The following is a 20,877-nucleotide window of genomic DNA, read 5'->3' as shown; positions in this document are numbered from 1 at the left end:
TTTTTCGTTTTTTTCGTTTTTTTTTTTTTTTAATTTGACACGTTTATTTTATTTTTGAGTTTCATTTTTACAAGAGAAGACACAAGGTAAAGAAAGACGACCACATCAGAGAAGGAGCATGGTGAGGGCAATGTCACTATCGTGGCCATAATAAAAGCCTTCCAAGAAAAAGGACTTGCATTATTCCCTCTCCTGAGCAAGCCGCCCCTGTCCCATGAGCCAGTTCTATCTGTTTGCACATCCAGAGCACCACTCATGAACATGTACATCTTGGCTGTGCTCCACTGAGAAGAACTGAAGGAAGGACTAACTCATAAAAGGGACTTCTGTTATTAAGAAAAACTCTTGTCTTCCCAAAGGAATCAAGATATCAGCAGAGAAGGACTGACTCTTGGAAAATCAGAAGTGACCATTCCCTAACCTATTCCTGACCATGAGTGCCTTGTGCAAAAGCTAGAATGTGACTCTCTTGTCTTTTAACTGACTCTTAGGAGTAGGCATTCCTCCTCCACCCTTATCCGTTAGCTCTGGGTGGAACACATGTGAAAGCCAAAGCCAGCTAAGAAACTTTGGGACAGCAAAGTCAAGGGCACGATGGATCAGGCCTGAGGTAGGAGGGAGGAACCCTGTACTGTCTGCCTCTTTGCCATTTTTCTGAGAAAGACACCGAGGCAGCTCCCAGGCTACAGAACTACTGGTTCCTTCCCTGCCACCTCACCACCCACTGCTCAGTAGACCCAAAGAATGCAAGGAATAAAGCTACAAGGAGGTGGGGAAGAGAGGAGTTGGGTGAGGCTGCTTTCCCAGACTTATGTCAGGAGGAGCTACAGAGGCACACACAGCAGGGCAAAGGCCAGACTATCTCCACCTGTTGCTTTGCATTGTTTCTGGGAAGGAAACAAAAGCGGGTTGCTCAGCGATTTCTGATCTTTAGACATTAAGGCGATGAAGAGGAACCATTTAAAATTTTTCCTAATGGGGCTTCAGAGTGCTCCTGTCAGATTTACATGAAACTATCTCAAAATGCATTTTTAGAAAACAAAAATTATTTTCTTCTACGTATGATACAGTATTTACATTCCATGGAGTGTTGGATAGAGACTGGTGGTGTGAACCCAACTGATGATGAGATTGTGAGTCAGATTATGGGGGATGTGGGATGACAGGGACAAGAACAGAGAGTGGGCTTTGTGCCTGCTCAGAACTGCTGCTCTGCATTGTCAAGAATCCAGGTTAAAAAAAAAAAAGAATGGGGGGTGGGCGGGGAACAGATTGGTTTTAAATCCACAGAGTTAAGGGAATGTCAAAGGCAACATCACCACTCTCCACGGAGACTCAGCTCTTCAACTCCCTTCTCAGAAGCAAGTCAGATAGTGATGTTCTTGTATGAATGTGGAATTTCAATCTTGGATAATCTTTCAGGCCTTGGTTCAAGCTGCTGCTTATTTGAGTTCCTTTTCAGGCTGGCAAAAATATCTGCTGCCTATCCAGGCTTACTTATTGTCAGTGAAGTCTCTGCCATCTGAAAAGTCTCAACTCTAAGAGACATGGCTGGTCTAGGAATAAGGAGATGTGAATTCTAATCCCAGCAAGAGGCTGAATCTCTCTCAACCTCTATTGTCCACTGGCAGAGGAGGATTGAACTCTGTGGTTACCCATACCTTCATATTATCTTGAGATTCAGAAGTCCTAAGAACTAAGCACTTTGTTTTCAGGGAAAGGATGTTCCGAAAAAGTCCAAGTTATCTTTATTACTAATTTAGTCACAGGTACTCATTTAGTTATTTTTAAGAGCCATGATTGAAAAATTTAAAGAGAAAGAATAATTTCTGAAGTCCCTTTTCCTTATAAAGCAAAACTAACCTCATCTAAGCTACTTAAGAAGACTTTAAAGCTTCTCAGTTTTCAGCATTTCTGGAAAAACAAAGGCCAGTTTAATCCTTCAAAACTCTGATGATTTCTAAACCATCAACCAACGAATGGCTGTCCTTCCAGACACAGTTACAAAGGGAGATGGCAGTCATCTCATTTTCCTTTCCTTGTCTTCATACCTACATTTGGGGATCAGCTGGATGTATTCATTGGTACTATCCTGTAGCTGAATTTGAAGTCACCAAAGCTCTTTTTAGACAAGTCATCTAGTTTTGTAAACCCAAATTCTACCTAAAAGTCTGATGTCTTTGTGTACTTGATCACAAATTAATCAAGGACTGCCTTTTACCCATTCATAGCAGGAGAGCTAATAACAAACATACCTCATTTCGCAAGTACTCTTTCTCCTGCAAACCCTGCCTTATCCGTTCCACCTTTGTTTCTTGGCCTACTACAGACCTCTGGACCTTGCGCTCAGTCAAAGAGCAGAAATGTAAGAGGTAACAGGGAGAAAAGATGGGGATGATAAAAACATGAGGTTTTACAAGAGCAAAAGATTCTTCCACAGAGGTGGGGAGTGAAAATAACTCTAGAGAAGCCCAGTAAAAAGAGACCAATTTCAGGTAGTCAGCAAATACAATTCGGCACAAAACACAATTTTCATGGATTAAAATCTGTACCTTGATGTTGGCAGTTAGGCTAATTTCTTCAGTTTGTATTAGACATGCAAGTATAAGGTTACATTTTTATATATAGACTTGTAGAGGTCTTTCCCTCTCTTTTTTTCCCCCATAAAAAAAGAAAAAAAAAGGGATTTCCTAGTGCCTTGCAAAGGAGAAAAATCATCATCGCTAAGAACTGATCTGCAGCTGTGGTCATGTGGGGTGTTCTTTGTGGGGTTGGTTTTGTAAGAAATTTTCTTCTACAGCTAAAATGAGGTTTTGAGTCCACTTCTCTCTGTTTATCTCTCTCCCCACCACGTCCCTGCCCAGCCCGGCCCTGGGGTTAGAGGCAAGGAGAAGAGGATTAGTACTCGCTCAGACTGTGCCACTTGGCCACGGGCTTGCGGGGGCTCTCGCAGACCTCTCTCCAGTGTTCAGCACCGCTGACTGTGACACTGTGCGCCCCCAGGATCAGCCTCCCCACCACCTCGTTCTTGGTGGTGCGATCGAAGTCGATGACAAGGAACTCAATGCTGATGTCGGGCAGGAGGTCAGTGGGGATGTCGTAGATGAAAGACTCGTTGAAGACTGGGTTCAAAGTGCACTTCTTCACATGGGTTTTCTTCTTGGCAATGCGCTTTCTGCCGTAGTAGACGTTCACCTTGACATAAGGATCTGGGGCCCCCAAAGAGATCAGAAAAAGGGAGACAGGCCTATGACACAGTCCTCTCCTATACAATGGTGGCTTCCGGTTGGGGAGGAGGGGCTTCTGCTGTTCATCTCCTTGGTGTCCCATCCCCCACCCCGTGTGGTCTTTAGTGATTGCACACTAAGTGTACACTGACTGGGTACACGTCTGCCCACCTGGACAAGGGGCCAAGGAAACCAGGCAGGCATGGAACAGAACAGCCACCTCGAGTCAGGGCCAAAGAAAGCCCACGACACCAAGAAGCATTTTAAAGGGCACAGGGACTAACAAAGCCTGCAGGCTTGTTGCGGAGTCTCACCTGGAACGAGGGCACAGCACCCAGCAGGCATGCATAGCACTGAGGATACCTCGCCAAATGTAGAAGCCCAATTTGCTTAACCAAAGCACCTTCCCAGCTACATTCATCAGGAAGAGAATGTAGACAGAGGGAGGAATGGGTGGACAATGAGAGGTGCCAGGGGTCCTGAAAGGTGGAGAGGGGGTGTCTGCGTCACAGGCAAGGGGCAGCGGTGGGTGGGGCACGGACAGATAGAAATAGGTTGAAGTACAAACACATGAAAACATGCTCAACATCACAAATTATCAGAGAAATGCAAATCAAAACTACAATGAGATATCACCTCACACCGGTCAGAATGGCCATCATCACAAAATCTACAAACAATAAACGCTGGGAAGGGTGTGGAGAAAAGCGAACCCTCTTGCACTGTTGGTAGGAATGTGAATTGATGCAGCCACTATGGAGAATGGTACGGAGCTTCCTTGGAAAACTAAAAATAGAACTACCATGTGACCCAGCGGTCCCACTACTGGGCATATACCCTGAGAGAACCATAATTCAAAGGGACACATGCACCCCACTGTTCATTGCAGCACTATTTACAATAGCCAGGACATGGAAACAGCCTAAATGCCCATCAACAGAGGAATGGATGAAGAGGATGTGGTACGTGTATATGATGGAATGTTAGCCATAAAAAGGAATGAAATTGGGTCATCTGTAGAGACGTGGATGGACCTAGAGACTGTCATGCAGAGTGGGGTGGGTCAGAAAGAGAAAAACAAATATTGTATATTAACGCATATATGTGGAATCTGAAAAAATTGGTATAGACTCATCTAGGTCTTATTTGCAAAGAAGAAATAGAGACAAAGACATAGAGAACAGATGTATGGACACCAAGAGGGGAAGGGAGGGGGATGAATTGGGAGAGTGGGATTGACATATATACACTATTGATACTATGTATAAAGTAGATAGTTAATGGGGGCCTGCTGTATAGCACAGGGAACTCTACTCAGTGCTCTGTGGTGACCTAAACGGGAAGGAAATCCAAAAAAAGAGGGGATACATGTATACGTACAGCTGATTCACTTTGCTGTGTAGTAGAAACTAACACAACATTGTAAAGCAAATATACTCCAATTAAAACAAATGTAAAAAAAAAAGAGAAAAAAGAAATAGGTTGAAGTAAATAGCTGCTACCTGAGAGACCGGTGATATCCATCTTCGGCAAGTGTCTGGCTTTGAGGACCACCACTGTCATTCTTTGTGCCACAGGCTGATATGACAGAGACACCTGGAGTTCCCCTCTGCTAATGCACTTCTGGGGAGAAGAAAGAGCAGGTGAGAATCCCGGCAGAGGGAGCAGGCCACAGCACAGAAAGCATGCGGAGGAAAAAGGAAATGTTCTCATCATAATCCTGATACTAAATAAAATCATTTGCAGGGAGAGACAGCATAGCCTAGTATTTAGGAGCGCAGACTCTGAAGCCAGACAGGCCTGGATTCAAATCCTGACTCTACTTCTCATCTGTCTGACCTGGGACAAGCTACTTCCACTTCCTCATCTATAAAATGGCAATAAAAATAGTCCCAACTTCCCAGGATTAGTAAGAGGATTCGATAATTTAGAATTTGTAAAACACCACAGTGCCTGGCACACAGTGTGTACCAGAGATGTGCATTCTCTCCTATTCTCTCATTCAGTTCTTTTTAAAAAAAATTTTTTTTTCATACCGGGAGCATATGGAAATGTCTCTCGTAGGGTACTGAATGTGACTGAACTTTAAACTTAGCCATTAGCTTTTGAAATTGAAGTACAAAAGAAAATAGACTTTAAAAAAGATGTTCATGGTATTCTCTGATAGATTGAAACCCCACATCTTTTCCTTACCCCTAACAAATTTATTTATTTATTTTAATTTTTGGCTGTGTTGGGTCCTCGCTGCTGTGCACGGGCTTTCTCTAGTTGCAGCGAGCGGGGGCTACTCTTCATAACGGTGCGTGGGCTTCTTATTGCGGTGGCTTCTCTTGTTGTGGAGCACGGGCTCTAGGCGCGTAGGCTTCAGTAGTTGTGGCACACGGGCTCAGTAGTTGTGGCACGTGGGCTCTAGAGCGCAGGCTCAGTAGTTGTGGTGCACGGGATTAGTTGTTCCACGGCATGGATCTTCCTGGACCAGGGATGGAACCCATGTCCCCTGCATTGGCAGGTGGATTCTTAACCACTGCACCTCCATGGAAGTCCCTCATTCAGTTCTTGCCATAAAAAAAGTTTTGAAGACTGTATAGTGGGAGACAGGAAACTTAAGTTTGAGTAACTTGGCCAATTACTCACCAGCTGGCCCTGGGCAAGTCCCTGAACTTTCTGAAGCCTGTGCCTCCATTTCACAAGGTGAATATCCACACCTGCTCCGCCTGCCCCAGTGTATGACCTTCAGAGTGTCTTCTCCAGCCACCTATAACTTTGTTTCCCCACTTTGAAATTTTATGCTAGGCTCTATTTTGAGCTTGAAAGAAAAAAAAAAAACCTCCAGTCCTCCAAGAACATTTTAAATAATATTTGGAGGACTTCCCTGGTGGCACAGTGGTTAAGAATCTGCCCGCCAATGCAGGGGATACGGGTTCGATCCCTGGTCCGGGAAGATCCCACATGCCACGGAGCAATAAAGCCCGTGTGCCACAACTACTGAGCCTGTGCTCTAGAGCCCGTGAGCCATAACTACTGAGCCCACGTGCCACAACTATTGAAGCTCACGCGCCTAGAGCCCGTGGTCTGCCACAAGAGAAGCCACCGCAATGAGAAGCCTGCGCACTGCAATGAAGAGTAGCCCCCCCTCGCTGCAACTAGAGAAAGCCCGCGCGCAGCAATGAAGACCCAACACAGCCAAAAACAAATAAATAAATTTATATATATATTAAAAAAAAACATTTGGATACTAATTACATGCCAGGTGCTGGGGATTCAGAACTGATAGGACTCAGTTCTTGCTCCCAAGGAGCTTATCACGCACTAGAAGAGACAAGAGATGTAAACAAACATGTTTACTTGTCAGAAAAGTGAGAAGCCTGGAAATTCCCTGGCGGTCCAGTGGCTAGGTCTGCACTCTCACTGCTGAGGGCCTGGGTTCAATCCCTGGTCATGGAACTAACATCCTACAGGTCACGTGGCGCAGCCAAAAAAAAAAAATTCCTCAGTGCTGTTGAGAGATTCAGGTGGAGGCTTTGCCAGCTGACGTCTGGGCTGAGTTGATGGTGGGTGAGTAAGAGACACAGGCAACGGGCAGAGACAAGATCCCGTGGGGCAGGGCGGCAGAATGGCCAGTACAAAGTCTTTGGGTGCTGAAAGGGTAGGCTGTGTTCAGAGAATGCTGAGAGGAGAGAGTGTGCCTGATGTTGGGGTGCTGGCAGGAAGGACGGGCCAGGAACCCAGAGAGGTGGGTCAGGCGAAGGTGAAGGGCAGTGGGGATGAGCTAACCAAACAGCAGAGCCAGCCGCAGCACCCAGGCAAGAGGAGGTCTGTAGGCATAGGTGCGACAGTTATTGTTGTTGTTAGTATATTAATAATAATATGAGTGAAAGCTAGAGAAGGAACTAAAGTAGAGAAAGACCAAAGTCAGAAAGCTCAGTTAAGAGGCTGCTGCAACAGGCTAGGGAAGAAATGATGAGGCCTGGAACCAGGGCTGTGGCAGAGGAGATGGACCTGGGGTAGGATATGTCTCAGGAAGAATTGTCAGGATTTTCTGGGTTGGGGCAGCTAATTGGATGAAAATATAGGGGAGAGGGAAGAGATGGAGGGCTATTTCTTGTGTTTCTAGCTTAGGAAGCAGGGATGAGGCTGGGATAAAGAAAACAAAAGGAGGTGGGATAGGAGGACTTTAGGACATAATAAGTTAAATTTGAGACAAAAAAAAAAAAATTTCGAGACCAAATCATTCCTCCACTATCAACTCCTATTCCTTGTATTCTTCATAGCCCCAAAGGAATGTCACCTACTTGAGAATTCTTAGATTGAACAAAAATAGACCAAACTGACCACCAGCCTTACATACGCCACATACCCACCAAAATGACTTGCTGTGCACTCACTAAGTGCCGGGCACTCTGCTAGCAGCTAGGGCTGAAATGATGCACAAAGAAGACCCCTACCCTCCAGAAGCTCATGGGCTAGTGCACTGCCTGCTCAGGTGTGTCTGGTGCAGTAAAGAACAACAGCAGTAAATAATTTAATTAGCTCATCAGTGAAAAACCCTAATAGTTGATGCTCTGATTATAAGTCTTAAGTCACCTCGAGGAATGACCTGTGATAATATTTCCATTTGGCTTAAAAAAGTTCTTGAGGCTATATTTCATACCAGGACCATATGGAAATGTCTCTCGTAGGGTACTGAATGTGACTGAATGTTAAACTTAGCCATTAGCTTTTGAAATTGAAGTACAAAAGAAAATAGACTTTGAAAAAGATGTCCATGGTATTCTCTGCTAGATTGAAGCCCCACATCTTTTCCTTACCCCTAACATATAGCCGGCTCTTGACTATATCCATGGGAAGTACCCTCAGCCAGTGTACAATCACAGGCTGGTTGCCCTTGCCAGCCAGTATACTTCTGGGCTGCTTCCTTTTGACGAGTCAGAACGCAGTCAGAGAAGGTAAACTCATTTTTACTATCAGCCACATCCAAATGGCATCAGGAAAGTAATCCCTCACGAAAAAGAAAATTAAATGCCTTCTAAAACATTCACAACTGGCCTGCCCAATACAGTAGGCGCTAGCTACATGTGTCTATTTAAATTTTAATTCATTAAAATGAAATAAAATTAAAATTTTAGTTTCTCAATCACGCTGGCCATATTTCAAGTGCTCAGTATCCACATGTGGCCGGTGGCTACCATACTGGACAGTGCAGATATAGAACATCTCCACCATCATAGCATCCAGTAGATAGTGCTGATCTAGAAAGAACTTCTGGATTATTTGGGCCACTGCTCCCCTCCATTTCCATGAATAATGAAATGTTAACTAGTTTTGATATCTATCTCTGGGACCATCCTTGAATATTGGTATCTAAATGTTAAATATGCAATCTTGGGGACTTCCCTGGTGGTCCAGTGGGTAGGACCCTGTGCTCCCAATGCAGGGGGACTACACCCCACATACATGCCACAACTAAGAGCCTGCATGCTGCACCTAAAAGATCCTGCGTGCCCCAGCTAAGACCCTGTGCAGCTAAACTACATAAATATTAAAAACAAAAGAATGTTAAAAAAAAAAAGAGTTTTATTTGTAAAAATAACATTGAGTACAAGATTATACTTAGGTTTTCTGGTTATTTATTTAAAACTCTGTTTCAAAAAAAAAAAAAACTGTTTCCTAAATCATCCATTGTAGCAAAATCATCCTAATTTAAATCCCGTGCCCCTTCCTTAGTTCGTTGGGAAGGTGGACAACTTCTGGTTACCTTCACAATAATTTCCTCCCCTAAAATCACTCCTCAGACAACTGTTCTCCATCTGATCCCCCCCACCCTTCATCTTTGGCCGTTTTACGTGGGGAGAACGCCCATCCCCATTCAGCTGCCCCTTTGTGATGCCCAAGTCTGCAGCCACAACACCACCTGAATGCCATTCCATTCTGCATTGAAGGCCTGGAGTTTCAAGTCTCCCCCTCCCCCCTCCCCTTCTCTTTCCACCCAATTGCCATTCCAAGCGGCATTGTCAATGACTCTTTGTCAAGGGCTCTTTGTCAAGGGCTGGGAGCGAACTCTGTTTCCCAGCCCCTTGGCCTAGTGAGGTAAAGACCCTGTTGGGGGGCAGGCGAGCAGAAGGACAAGGGGGAGAAAGGGTTTTATCCATGCCTGACAGAGCTGGGAGGCTTTGCTCTCAGAGAGCGGGATCCTTTCTCACTCCGTGGAAAAGAGGAACAAGAGCAGTGGTCCTAAAGAAGACGTTCAGCTGAAGGAAATACTTAGGCGAGGGATAAGTCTATTTCTTATAATTAGCAGGGCCCCGCCCACAGTGATTTTTCTAGCCACAGTATCTTTGCAAAGAGGAGGACTCATGCGTCCTCAATAAACCTTCATTGGGGCTAGAAGTTCTCAGGGCTACACATAAATCACAGTCATGAGAAAACAAAAGAAACAAAAACCTCAACATTCAATCACATCCCTCCTTGTCTTCTCCCCAATACACAAATATAGCTTTCTTTTTTGTGTGTGTGGTTTTATTTATTTACTTAGTTTACATAGCAATTTTCTTTATTGTTCCTGGATAACTGACATTCCTTTTTCTTTCTCTCTTTTCAGTCCCTTTTGACTAGACTGGATGAACTCCAAGGTCTCTTGTAAATCTGAGATTCTAAGAATCCTATCATTCCCATGACCATTGTCCCAGGTCATGAACACCAATCTGGTAGTAGAAAGACAGGAAATGGTTTGGGAAACAGTGACCTGAAGAAATTAGGAGTCTAACAACTCTCTATTATCCACCTTGTAAATCACTTCTTTCCCACTGTCTCTTCTTTAACCCCAGCCCTCGCTGAACCACCCCCCTTCTCCTTGTGGGGGATGTATTATGGGAATGTAAATTCACTTTTTTATTTCTATCTGAATAAAATACTAGGAAAAAAAAAAAAGCTGCCACTTAAAAAAAAATCCAGTTCTAAAGTCCAACTCAGAGAGTTTTGGGCATTATAGAGTTTATACTGTGAACTTTTTTCATTAATAATTGAGTGTTAATTTTTAATGCTTCTTATATCTTTCTGTATATTCCTAAGAGCTGAGTACTCTCACAGAGTCAATCCATTAGCCTTCGTGATCCAGCCTAGAGGGAGACTGAGGCCGAGTAGGTAACTGCTTGCCCAGAATTAGTCAGTGAAATGGACAGAATCAGAAATCATGACCAGTCCAGGGCTTCTTCAACTGGACTGCAGTGGACTGTAATAACGGAAAGGACAAGAGCTGAATTTTCTGCTAAAGGTCAGGAAATGCAGTTAGGGGTGGGTGGTTGTCTAGAGAAATGCAGTTCTCACCAGTCTCCGCCCGGGAACATTTGGCTCCATTATTATAAGGGGGTACCTTACCCAGACCAGAAAGAGCTCTTTACAGACAGTGTGGAATAGTCCAAAGCAGCTCTAACTGATGAGCCATATGGGGAGATCCAGAAAGGGCAGGTTCTTGGCTACAGTAGGGAGGGTTTAGGGTAGACATTTTGAGGCTGTACTGCTAGGGAATCAGGGGGACGAGTGACTAGAGAGATGACAGCCACGACCCAGGATGGAACACAGCTCTACCCACTGGCACTGGTTGGGGAAAACAGGCTTAGGACACCTGGGAGGCTGCAAGGCTCTGGGGTGGTGTTGCAGGGGCTCTGGGTGTCCTGTCTGGAGCCTCTTCCAGGGGATTGGCTCAGGATTGGCTCAGGGCGTTGCTCAGGATCCCAGCCCCAGCTTATCCCTCCTGAAGGGTGTTAATAAAGTGGAAAGAAGCTTGGCTCTCCCCAAGAGCCCCGGGCAGTTTAGCAAATGCCATTGTCTGTGCTCCCTGCCCAGTGTCCTGGATTTGAGGCTGTTTTGTTCCCAGCCCCAATCAGTCCCTTTCCTTGCCAGTGTCTTCCCAGCTGCAGCTTGGTACAGAGCCATCCTCCACAGTCAGCCGTGGGCTGCGACTGCATGAGCTGTCTGAAGGAGTCCAGCTAGTTGGTGGATTTACCAGGCTGGTGCTCCAGCGAAGGCTGTGCTGGGAAAGAACCACCCTGCAAGGAGAGCTAGATGAAGGCAGGAAGTAGAGCACTGGAGCTGCTATAAAGGGGAGTCAGGAATCAGGGGAGCGGTTGGCAGAATCTGGAGGAAAAGAAATGCAAGGAGAGGGGAAGGGATGCAGGGAGATGAGACAGGTCACTACTGCAGCTTCTGTCCAGGCCTTCTGACTCCAACCTCAGAGGATATAAGAACTCTTGCTGTCTTGGACTCGGGGATGTCTCATTGTATCCTGGCAACAGACCAGTGTTTATGCCCTGACCAAATGCCTCTAATGGTCTTTGAAATGTTTGGACTCCCCCGGCCCCTGTGAGGTAGAGCTGAGTGGACCACGTGGCAACAGTGGTTCTCTGGGCAATGGCATGGCTGGGCTGGCTGCAGTGGGACAGGCGCCTACACAGCAGAGGGGGTAAGAACACACGTTCAGAGGGAGCCACTTCCTGCCTCCCCTCCCCTCCCCAGCCTGGCACTGCACAGTGCCCTTCAGCAGTGGCCAAACCTTGTTTCTGGGAGCTCACTGCACACTCAGCCCTGCTGGCCTGGAAGCCTCCTTCCAGTCCTGAGCCTCCTGCCTCCCCACTGAGTCTGGCGTGGGATGGCAGCTGAAGAAGGCAGTAAGAGATCAGTAAGGCATCTACAGGCAGAGCTGTTTCTGGGAAAAGTGCAGTTGATTTTAGTGGCCCTGATATCCTTTCTGAACCTTCTACCCTCTTCTCCACTGATCCAGGCCTCCCTTGTCTTCCTCCTTCACTTTGTCAAAACAAAATATAAATACCTACAAATCATATATCTCTCCCAGGGATCAAACTTTATTAATAATAGAAATAATAATAGTAATAATAATCATGGTTCCCATTTATTGAAGGTTTACTATGGGCTAGGGATTATGTAAATTCATCATCTTAATTCCTGTAAGAAACTGAGACTTAGAGAATTTAAGCAGCTTGCTCAAGGTCACTTAACGGGTAGCATTTAGATTCAAACTCAGGTCTGACTTCAAAGTCCTTGCTATTAACTCCTTATGGTAAATCCTGAAAAAGGAATGAAACTCTAAGTGTAAAATTTCAACAACTTCTTTCATAGCACCTACCATACTCACTATGTGATAATTGCCAAGATTTTTTTGTATTTCTCCTCCACTGAAGTGAAAGCTACATAAGGGCAATGGTATGCCAGGTACATTATCTTATTGGATCCTCATAACCCATAAGGAAGGCAATATTATCAGCTCCATTTTACAGATGGGGAAATAGAAGCTTAGAAGAGTTAAGTAACTCATCCACAGCACACAGTTGCAGAGTGGTGAGCTGGAAGGTGAAGCCAGGCAGTCTGAATCCAGAGCCCTCGTGCTGAACCACAGAGCTACACGCCTCCCAGATTGAGGAGGAAATGAACTAGTGGGGCTGGGGGTTACAGTTCTTGCATCCCTGAAATAACTCAAGAGCCAATGCTGGCCCAGTGGAGAGGAGGCAGGATGGAGGGCTCTCATCCCCCTTCTAATGCAAACAAGGAGGAGAGGAGGAACGGGGAGAGAAGTATCTGTGGCAAAGGTTTGGGCCTGGGTAAGGGGCCCAAAGGGTGAAGCAGTTAAGTTTCATTTATAAAATGGTTAAAAGTCATACAGATGATACTACTTACATCTCTATATTTGGGTTGGGAAAGGGAAGCCGAAGGGAAAATTACTGATTTCACAGTTTCTCAGCTGTGAGAAATAAGTTCACTAGAGGAAGATAACACATTTTGGATTAGAAATTAGCCCCCTTATCCCTGAAGTGATGGGTCTGTGACTGGTGAGCCAGCCCGCTCCAAGCAAGCTGGATGCAGCATCAGGATGCCAACCGCTAAGTGAAATTTCAGAAGCTACCTGCCCTTCTCTCCTCATGAAGTTGCTTCTTGGAGGAGACCTAACCTGCCAGGTTCTCTGTCTTACTTTGACCACTGCTTATCCTTGACAGCCAAGAGCTTCCTCTCTACAGCCCCTCTTTGCCATCCATCTCATCCCTCCCCTCCCACTTGTCCCCTTCTCTCCCCCAACCTACCATCCCTCCCCAACACACTCTTCCTCCTCACCTGGATGTTCCTTTTGATGATGTCCCTGGTCAGCTGTACCTTGCCTGTGCTGGGGTCTACTCCAGCCAACGGCACCATGACCTCCCCAATGACGTCATCCCGGGAGAAGCGGTCAAAGCTGAGGACGAGGAAGTGCAGTACCAGGTCCTGAAGCTGGCTGTATGGGATGCCATAGAAGGTGAAGGTCTCGTCAAACACAGGGTCCAGGGTCTTCCGCAGCACTCTGGTCTTCACCCGATGCCGCTTGTCGGGAAGGATGGTCATTTTGATGTAGGGGTCAGAGCCCTGGGTTTGGTCATCCATCACTGGCAGCCCATGAGCCTCCTGGATTGTCACCACCAGGGCTTTTTTTGGGAAGTTATAGTCCACTGAGAAGGTGAGGGATCCTAGCATGACATCCTCCTCTGGAGATGATGGAGAAGTGGTTTTGCTCTCCCCGGGGGTCAGGCTCGCAATGGGGCTCCTCAGTTCTTCCCCATAGTCCACTTTGATGGGTAATTGGTCTATACAAGATCCAGAGCTAGGACCCTTGTCTTGGCCCAGCAGGCCAGCCTCTGCTGCGTCCACCAACATGTTCCCGCGTCCACCTTCTCTCGCAGGGCCATCTTTGTCTCTCCGCACTTTGATGATTTTCTTCTTGTTGCTGAGGGTCTCTGGGTATATGCTGATGCCTTTGAGCATATGAATAAACTTGTATGGTGGGTTCTTGTGCTTCTTCTCTGCCTGCTGGTGGCAGCATGTCCAGACAAAGACGGTCACCGAGACACACACCACCAGCACAGAGGCCCCGATGAGGCCAGCGACCACTGGCGACACATCTGAAGGTGGAGACCAGAGACGTGTCAAGGCAGGTGGACCTCAACCCCTGCCCATTGCACCCCTGCTTAGTGCTTCTGGCTGGAGCCAAGCTAATCTGTAACCTAGTCTCCAAAGCAAAACTTGCTCATCTGGGCTTATGAACTTCTCCCCTCTCTTGGAGATTCCCTCACCCATCCTCTCCAACCAATCCACGGCTCTTCCTTTCCACCAAACATGGATGAAATACTTATCTTCTCTGGAAAGCCTCCCCTGAAGTGCCCCACCTGACTGCCTGTTCTTTTCTTGGCCTTCCCTCAGCACTTATGGTTTGCTCATATTGATTTGTGTTTCACATAAAGCCGCCCTATAGGTCGGCTACAGGTCGACTAAGGTGTTATAGGTCACCTTTTTACAGGAGAACCCATTTACCTCAACTGTTACACAAGGGTATGAACTGTGTCTGGTTTCAGGAGGATAGTCCACAGCATCCAGCACAGGGTTTGCAACAGTGGGCTTGTGTGGACTGACTGACAGGTAGGGTAGAAGGATGTGGGGTTGATTTTGGATGGTTTTGGTAGGGTGCCCAAGGGTGATAAAAGTAGGTGGGTGGTGAGAAGTAGAAGAACTCTGCGTCTAAGTACTTGAAATATGTTCCAAATTTCAGCTCCCAGGTATTTAAAATACTTGTATTTTAAGATAAAATAATAAAATAAAATAATTAAAATACTTGTGTTTTAAGATAAAATAATAAAATCTTTTAGTATGAAATACAAGTATTTTAAATAGGGAGAAATAGGGACTGTGGAAAATGTCAGACCTTGTCACCTTCTTAGTAAGGTTTTCCCTGACCACCCTATTTAAAAGTGTAAACTTTTCCACCCCTGAGACCCACACTTCCTGGCCCTGCTTAATTTTCTCTACATGTCTTGTCATGCTTCTCTCTCTCTCTCTCTCTCACACACATACACACACACACACACAAACATACACAGGCACACACATATACATAAGAATATATATACACACACACATATAATTTTACTATTTATTGTCTGTCTTCACTAGAATGTAAGTTTCATAAGGACAAGAATTGTGTCTGTTTAGCTCATTTCTGTATCCTCAGCACTAAAAACACCTAACAGGTACTTAATATATATTTGTTAAGTAAACAAATAACTAAACAGAAACAGATTTTTTTCCTTCCCCTCCTCTAGTCTTGTCTTTTCCTGCACAAATCGGGCCCCTGACTTAGATAATTAGGTTTGGGGATTTCCTCCCCCTTAAGTTCACTGAAGCCAAGCTGGGTTTAGGCTTAAAGATCTAGATAAGGCCTATAGTTATCCATACTACTCATTAGGGTAAGTCTTGGGTAGGGCAGGGGAAATAAGGAAATAAATGTGATTTTAGCATATTCCAGATTCTTCCTAGAACATCCTTTCACCAAGTATATGCCTGGCTCATGGTCTCACTCACTGAAGGCCTCTGTTCCAAACTTCATCTTATCAGAGAAGCATTTCCTGACTGCTCCAAGTAAGATGATATCCCGTTTACCCTGCTTTATTTTTCTTCATAGCACTTATTACCCCTGACATATAGTTGTCTGTCTTCCCTCACTAGGTAAGTGTAACAAGAATAGTGACTGTTTTGTTCACTGCTGTATTCCCAGGTCCTAGAACCATGTGGCACATAGTAAGTGTTCAAATGAATTAGTCAATTCAAAACAGCTTCCACTTTAGGAGTTTGGGATTAGCAGATACAAACTACTATATGTAAAAGAGATAAACAACAAGATTCTACTATATAGCACAGGAAACTATATTCAATATCCTGTAAGAAACCATAATAGAAAAGAATATGAAAAAGAACATTCTTTTATATAGAAAATATATAATCAAATCACTATTCTGTACATCAGAAACTAACACAATATTGTAAATCAACTATACCTCAATAAAAAATAAAAAACAGCTTCCACAGATTGGAAAAACAGGATGAGGTCAATATTATTACACATAACAGGGATAAATGTAAAATTCTATTTGCCCTTCAAAACCTATTGATAGGCAATGAGAGACCTTACTTGATGAGTGTGAGTAAAAATAACTTAGTAGTTTAGATGACAAAAATCTTGGAGTATAATTAGGCTGATTCTAACTTATATTATCAGTGCAATGTCCAGATCACAGGAGCGGTAGTATAATTTCATCTGCACTGGTCACGACACATATGGAGTATTCTATCTAGTACTGACAAGAATAAAAATTGCTATTTTTTGTGTACCTTTGTGATATCCCTGCCAGGCATCATGTTAGAGACTTTTCTCTCCGAAACAAATAACTCATTGAATAGGTACCATTAATATCCCCACTTTACAATTGAGGAAGCTGGGGACTCAGATCTACACTAGGCCACATAGTAGCAAATGGCAGTGATGGGATTTAAACCCTGGTCTATCTGACACCAGAATGTCTCTACATTATGGATAAGCAGGATAGTAGAGGGCCTGGAAACCATATCAAGTGAGGAGAGATTGAAGGAACTGGAGCTGAGGGGTCTGGGAATAATAACGTTCTTCAATTACTTAAGGCGTTTTGCTGGAAGAAGGTCTGATGGGATTTTACTTTGGAGGGCAGGTCTAACATGAGCATGTACAGGCTACAGGAAGACAGATTCTGACTCAATGAAAAGAATCAAATTATTGTTAGAACTGCCTCTCAGTGGCCCAGATGGCTTCAGGAGGCAGTGAATCTCCATTTGAAAACTTTCAGAGATTGGATCACCTTAGTCAGGCATATATATATATATATTTTTTTTGCGGTACACAGGCCTCTCACTGTTGTGGCCTCTCCCATTGCGGAGCACAGGCTCTGGACGCGCAGGTTCAGCGGCCATGGCTCACGGGCCCAGCCGCTCCGCGGCATGTGGGATCTTCCCGGACCGGGGCACGAACCCGTGTCCCCTGCATCGGCAGGCGGACTCTCAACCACTGCGCCACCAGGGAAGCCCAGGCATATTCTGAAAAAGATTTCTTTAATGAGGATTGGAATAAACGTCTCTGAAATTCTTTCTACCTCAAACATTCCATGGTTCTATGGAAGTTGGGACCAGGTAAGAAAAGAAGTGGTTACATTTTGAAATATTAATATAGATTAGGAGTAAAGGCATTTAACAAAGTAAACCAAGGTGGCTGTGTCCATGGCCATACTGAATAATAACAGCATTTATTTTCAGAGTATCAAGTGAAATAAAAGCTGTTAGGGAGAGGTTTCACAAATTGGGAGCAGCCTTAGCTGTAAGCACCTTGAGAGTGGGCAGAAACAACACCCTGTTCATTTTTGAATCCCTGAATCTCTTGCATCTAACAGGAGCTCAGTAAATATTTGCTTGAACAATTGATTGGGTTCAGTTGTCAATCAGAATAGGCACAATTTGAAAAAGTGGCTCTCCATTCACCCATGAGGGACTTCCTGAAAATTGCTTGCTACCGATTAGTAAAACTGAATATTGATTGTCTCTATGAGAAGAGAAAAGCAGGGAACTACCAAGACAAGTATATTTTTGAGAATGATTTGAAAGGGAATCTAAAGGCCTGGGATGGGAGACATCTGAGTGATCCTTTTGGCTCTACCATAGATTTACTCTGTGATCTTGAGAGATCCCCACTGTTGCTTACAGTGCCTCAACTTTTATTGCTAGAAAATAGAGGTGGAGCAGGTAAAAGAGAAGAAGAAGGATTTTCATCTTTCAGGAGGATAGAGAAGGAAAAAAAGAGAAATGGATGAATCCACTTGTGAATTACCTAGGCGATCTCCTCCGCCTTGTTTCCCACTTTTGTCCTACTGTCTTCTTCATTTTAGTATTTGTTAACCCCTGCCTCTCTCCCCCCACCCCCAAGACAGTGAACTAGAAAAATCAGAGATATTGTCTAGCTTTAGTCAAAAGCTTGGTGGGAAAAGGAAGTTGGAACTAAAAGCTGAAGTGAGTGTTTTCAAGTAGTAGTAAATTGCAGTGACCCATGCTGCTTGCTCCTTCTGTCCTCCAAGGTCATGGATAATTGAGTGTTGGCTTGGTGAATCTCTCAAGGGCTAGGGAGTTTGAAATGAAGTGCTCTGTGCGATGTGAAAAAGTCAGAAGTGGCAGTTCTCTGTAGAGGAGATCCTCTGTATGGATTTAAAGATCTGCAAGACACATCTGGGCGTTGTCCAATTCTCTCAGTCTCTGACCAGCCCTGCTTATTGACACTTCCTTTGCTAAAATAGCTTTTCCCTGTCAAGTAGGCCAGCGTGACACAGTAAAATGAGAATGAACTTTGGCATCAACTGGAAATTGGTTTAAATCCTAGCACTACCCTAACTAGTTTGTTTTACTTTAGCCAAGTTATTTTATCTCCCTTAGCCTCAGTTTCCTCATCTAGCAAATATATATAATAATGAATACACTTGAGGATATTTGTAAGGATTAAATAAAATGTAGTATGTAAGGGCCTGATAATTTCTTTTTCCACTAACATTCCCTCTACAGCATCTAACTTTCCAAGGACTCTGGAACTGCAATTAAAAGAAAAGAATATGTTGGAAAGAAGGCATAAGAAGAAAAAGAAAGAGCAAGAAGAAAAATCATGAGGTGCTCATGTGATGACAAAAGGGACATCTATTTTGGAAATTTAGGACTCAAAGAATAAAAATGCAGAAGGTGAAGTGGAAGAAAGAAATATAATCAAGATTTAGCCTTAGAGAATCAGTGCAAACAAGTAGTAAATGGGTGTGATCTGTCGTCTGTATACTTTCTCTGATCTGATGTCTTCTTCCTGGCATTGAGGGGATAGAGCACACTGGGTTCTGTTCATTTCCATAAACCTTTTACTTGGGAGTGAGAAAAGCCATTTCCTAGGTGGATTGTGGCCCCACCCTAAACACTGGAGTCTGGATGCTCAAACCTTCTGGATTGTCTGAGGGATAGAATCTCTTAAGGGAAAAGGAGGAACCCTAGGCTGACAGCAACTCTCACTGGCTTCTCCCATACAAACTGGGATAGAACTGAGGGAGAAACAAGGTAATTCTTTTTTATTTTGGAGCCAGCAAAGCATAGCACAGGAAGTTTGCTACCCTAGCACATTTTGGAGGAATCCCCCAGAGGAAAAACTCGCTTCTAGAGCTTTTCTTTCCCATCTGCTTCCCTATTTTCTACCCCACTCTGCTCCAGGGAGTGTAACTGATCTTGGAGCCCGTGGGGTTGGGTCGGGGACCAGCAGCTCTGAGATGACGTAATGCTTTCTCTGGTACACAAAGCGGCCTCCCCGGGCTCTGCCTTTTTCGCCCCTCCCCCTCCGGCCTGGATCGGGCCCCCGCCAGCACCAGCGCGGGTGAGTCCCCCTTTTTGAAAAGCCAGCCTAGGGAAACAGGGAACAAAGGCCTGGGAAGAAGAGCCTAGGCGCTGCCAGGAGGCCCAGAAATAGACATCACGTCATCCCCCAGCCCAGCAGCGCCAAGCGCCATTTGGTAGCTACGGACGGATCCCATCATTACGATGCAGAATAGAAATTGCAGGGTTCACGTTTCCTCCTAGCCCCAGCATCCAGCTGACCGGCTTAAGGAGTGGCTTCCTTTTTGCTCCCCACCCCCGCACCCCTCTTTCCCCAGAGGCCGCCGCCTCCCCTGGCTGCCAGCCACACAGCCCACAGTCCCCAAGCTGCCATCTTGATGCCCCATCTCCCTTGCCACCTCCCTCCCCCGCAGGCCTGAGGAGTGGGAGGGGGAGGAAGGGGCACCGCCCTGCGTGCCCCAAGGGGGAGGGCTCGGGCTACCTCACCTCTCCTCCCCCAGAAGGTGGGGTTCACATCCTCCTCAAGCTCTCTGCTTCTCACCTCCAGCAGTGCTGACAGCGCACCATACAAGGTTTTAGCATCCTGGACCTCCCCACCCTCGGTGTGGCTCTGGCCTTCTCAGCCCGTGCAGCCCATAGCTTAAGTTCGGGTGCCGTACACTGCCTGCTACCCACCACAGTAGGCCCGATTCTACCCACCACCACAGGCCTGATTCTAGAGGGGCTGGCACTTGAAGGCCCTGGTCTGGGCTTCACGCTCTGCCCAGCTGCTGGGCTCCCTTGGCTTTGCAACGGTTTCACCTACCCCAGGCTTAGTTTGCCAGATTCTACTTACCAAAGCTAGGTCGGATATTGGTGATCTCAGCCATGTCGTAATCAGAGGCTATTGCTATAAATGCTTTTGCAATGGTCAGACAACTCTGGGACCTCCGGTCAGTACGGAGGCCGCCGCTGCAGAGCGCTAGGTCAGGAGAAGGGGAAGGTATCTGGCGGACGCCTCCTGCGACGATCTGGTCTCTGGTTGCCAGCTGCGGTCGCCTCTTAAGATGCTCCAGGGATGCTCTGAGCTAAGGAAGCAGGTGCAGCCAGACTGGTCCTGATGCGAGGTAGGCCCCGCCTTCCTCCGAACGGCCCTCGGCAGAAGACTCCGCCTCTGTCCGAAAAGTTCCGGAAGGCAAGCCCCGCCCTTTTCCGGAAGATCTCTGGGAGGGCACCCCTCCCATCGCCAAGATTTCCCGAGAATGAGACCCCGCCTACTGATGGGCTGTGGGTCTGTAAGGCTAAAACCCCGAGGCCTAAGGACAAGTGTAGGTACTTTACCGTATGAGATCCCCTAGATCTTGTGATTCCGGTTCCCTTGGCTTAATATAGCAGCAGAATGTTCTGGCAGGATTTTGGAAAAATAAAATTC

General features: G+C 45.6%; 1 protein-coding gene across 3 annotated transcripts; it reads right to left on the bottom strand.

Moving 5' to 3' along the window:
* On the bottom strand, positions 1 to 20,605 carry SYT11 (synaptotagmin 11). Of its 3 annotated transcripts, none has more exons than XM_067728132.1 (4): positions 20,302 to 20,605; positions 13,347 to 14,164; positions 4,730 to 4,850; positions 1 to 3,209 (listed from the first exon to the last, which is right to left on the bottom strand). In XM_067728132.1, the coding sequence occupies exons 1-4, from the start codon at positions 20,333 to 20,335 to the stop codon at positions 2,899 to 2,901; spliced, it is 1,284 nt and encodes a 427-aa protein (XP_067584233.1). In that variant the 5' UTR covers positions 20,336 to 20,605; the 3' UTR covers positions 1 to 2,898. The 3 variants fall into 3 exon arrangements, with proteins under 3 accessions (XP_067584233.1, XP_067584232.1, XP_067584231.1); XM_067728131.1 differs by having other exon boundaries at positions 4,727 to 4,847; XM_067728130.1 differs by having other exon boundaries at positions 4,727 to 4,850; positions 20,302 to 20,603.
* Positions 20,606 to 20,877: the final 272 nt, after the last annotated feature.

The sequence above is a fragment of the Pseudorca crassidens genome, chromosome 2, assembly GCF_039906515.1.
Source record: "Pseudorca crassidens isolate mPseCra1 chromosome 2, mPseCra1.hap1, whole genome shotgun sequence".
Taxonomy (NCBI): Eukaryota; Metazoa; Chordata; class Mammalia; order Artiodactyla; family Delphinidae; genus Pseudorca; species Pseudorca crassidens.
Note: the sequence above shows the minus strand (reverse complement) of the source record. Positions and strands in the feature narration are given on the sequence as shown.

Bases quoted from the DNA above. Each gene is read 5' to 3' on its own strand.
- SYT11 (XM_067728130.1), bottom strand. From the start codon at position 20,335: ATGGCTGAGATCACCAATATCCGACCTAGCTTTG. The intron at 4,851-13,346 runs GTGAGGAGGAAG...TCTTCTCCCCAG, and splicing joins TCATCAAAAGGAACATCCAG to AAGTGCATTAGCAGAGGGGA. The intron at 3,210-4,726 runs GCAGCTATTTAC...TGGGGGCCCCAG, and splicing joins TATCACCGGTCTCTCAGGTA to ATCCTTATGTCAAGGTGAAC.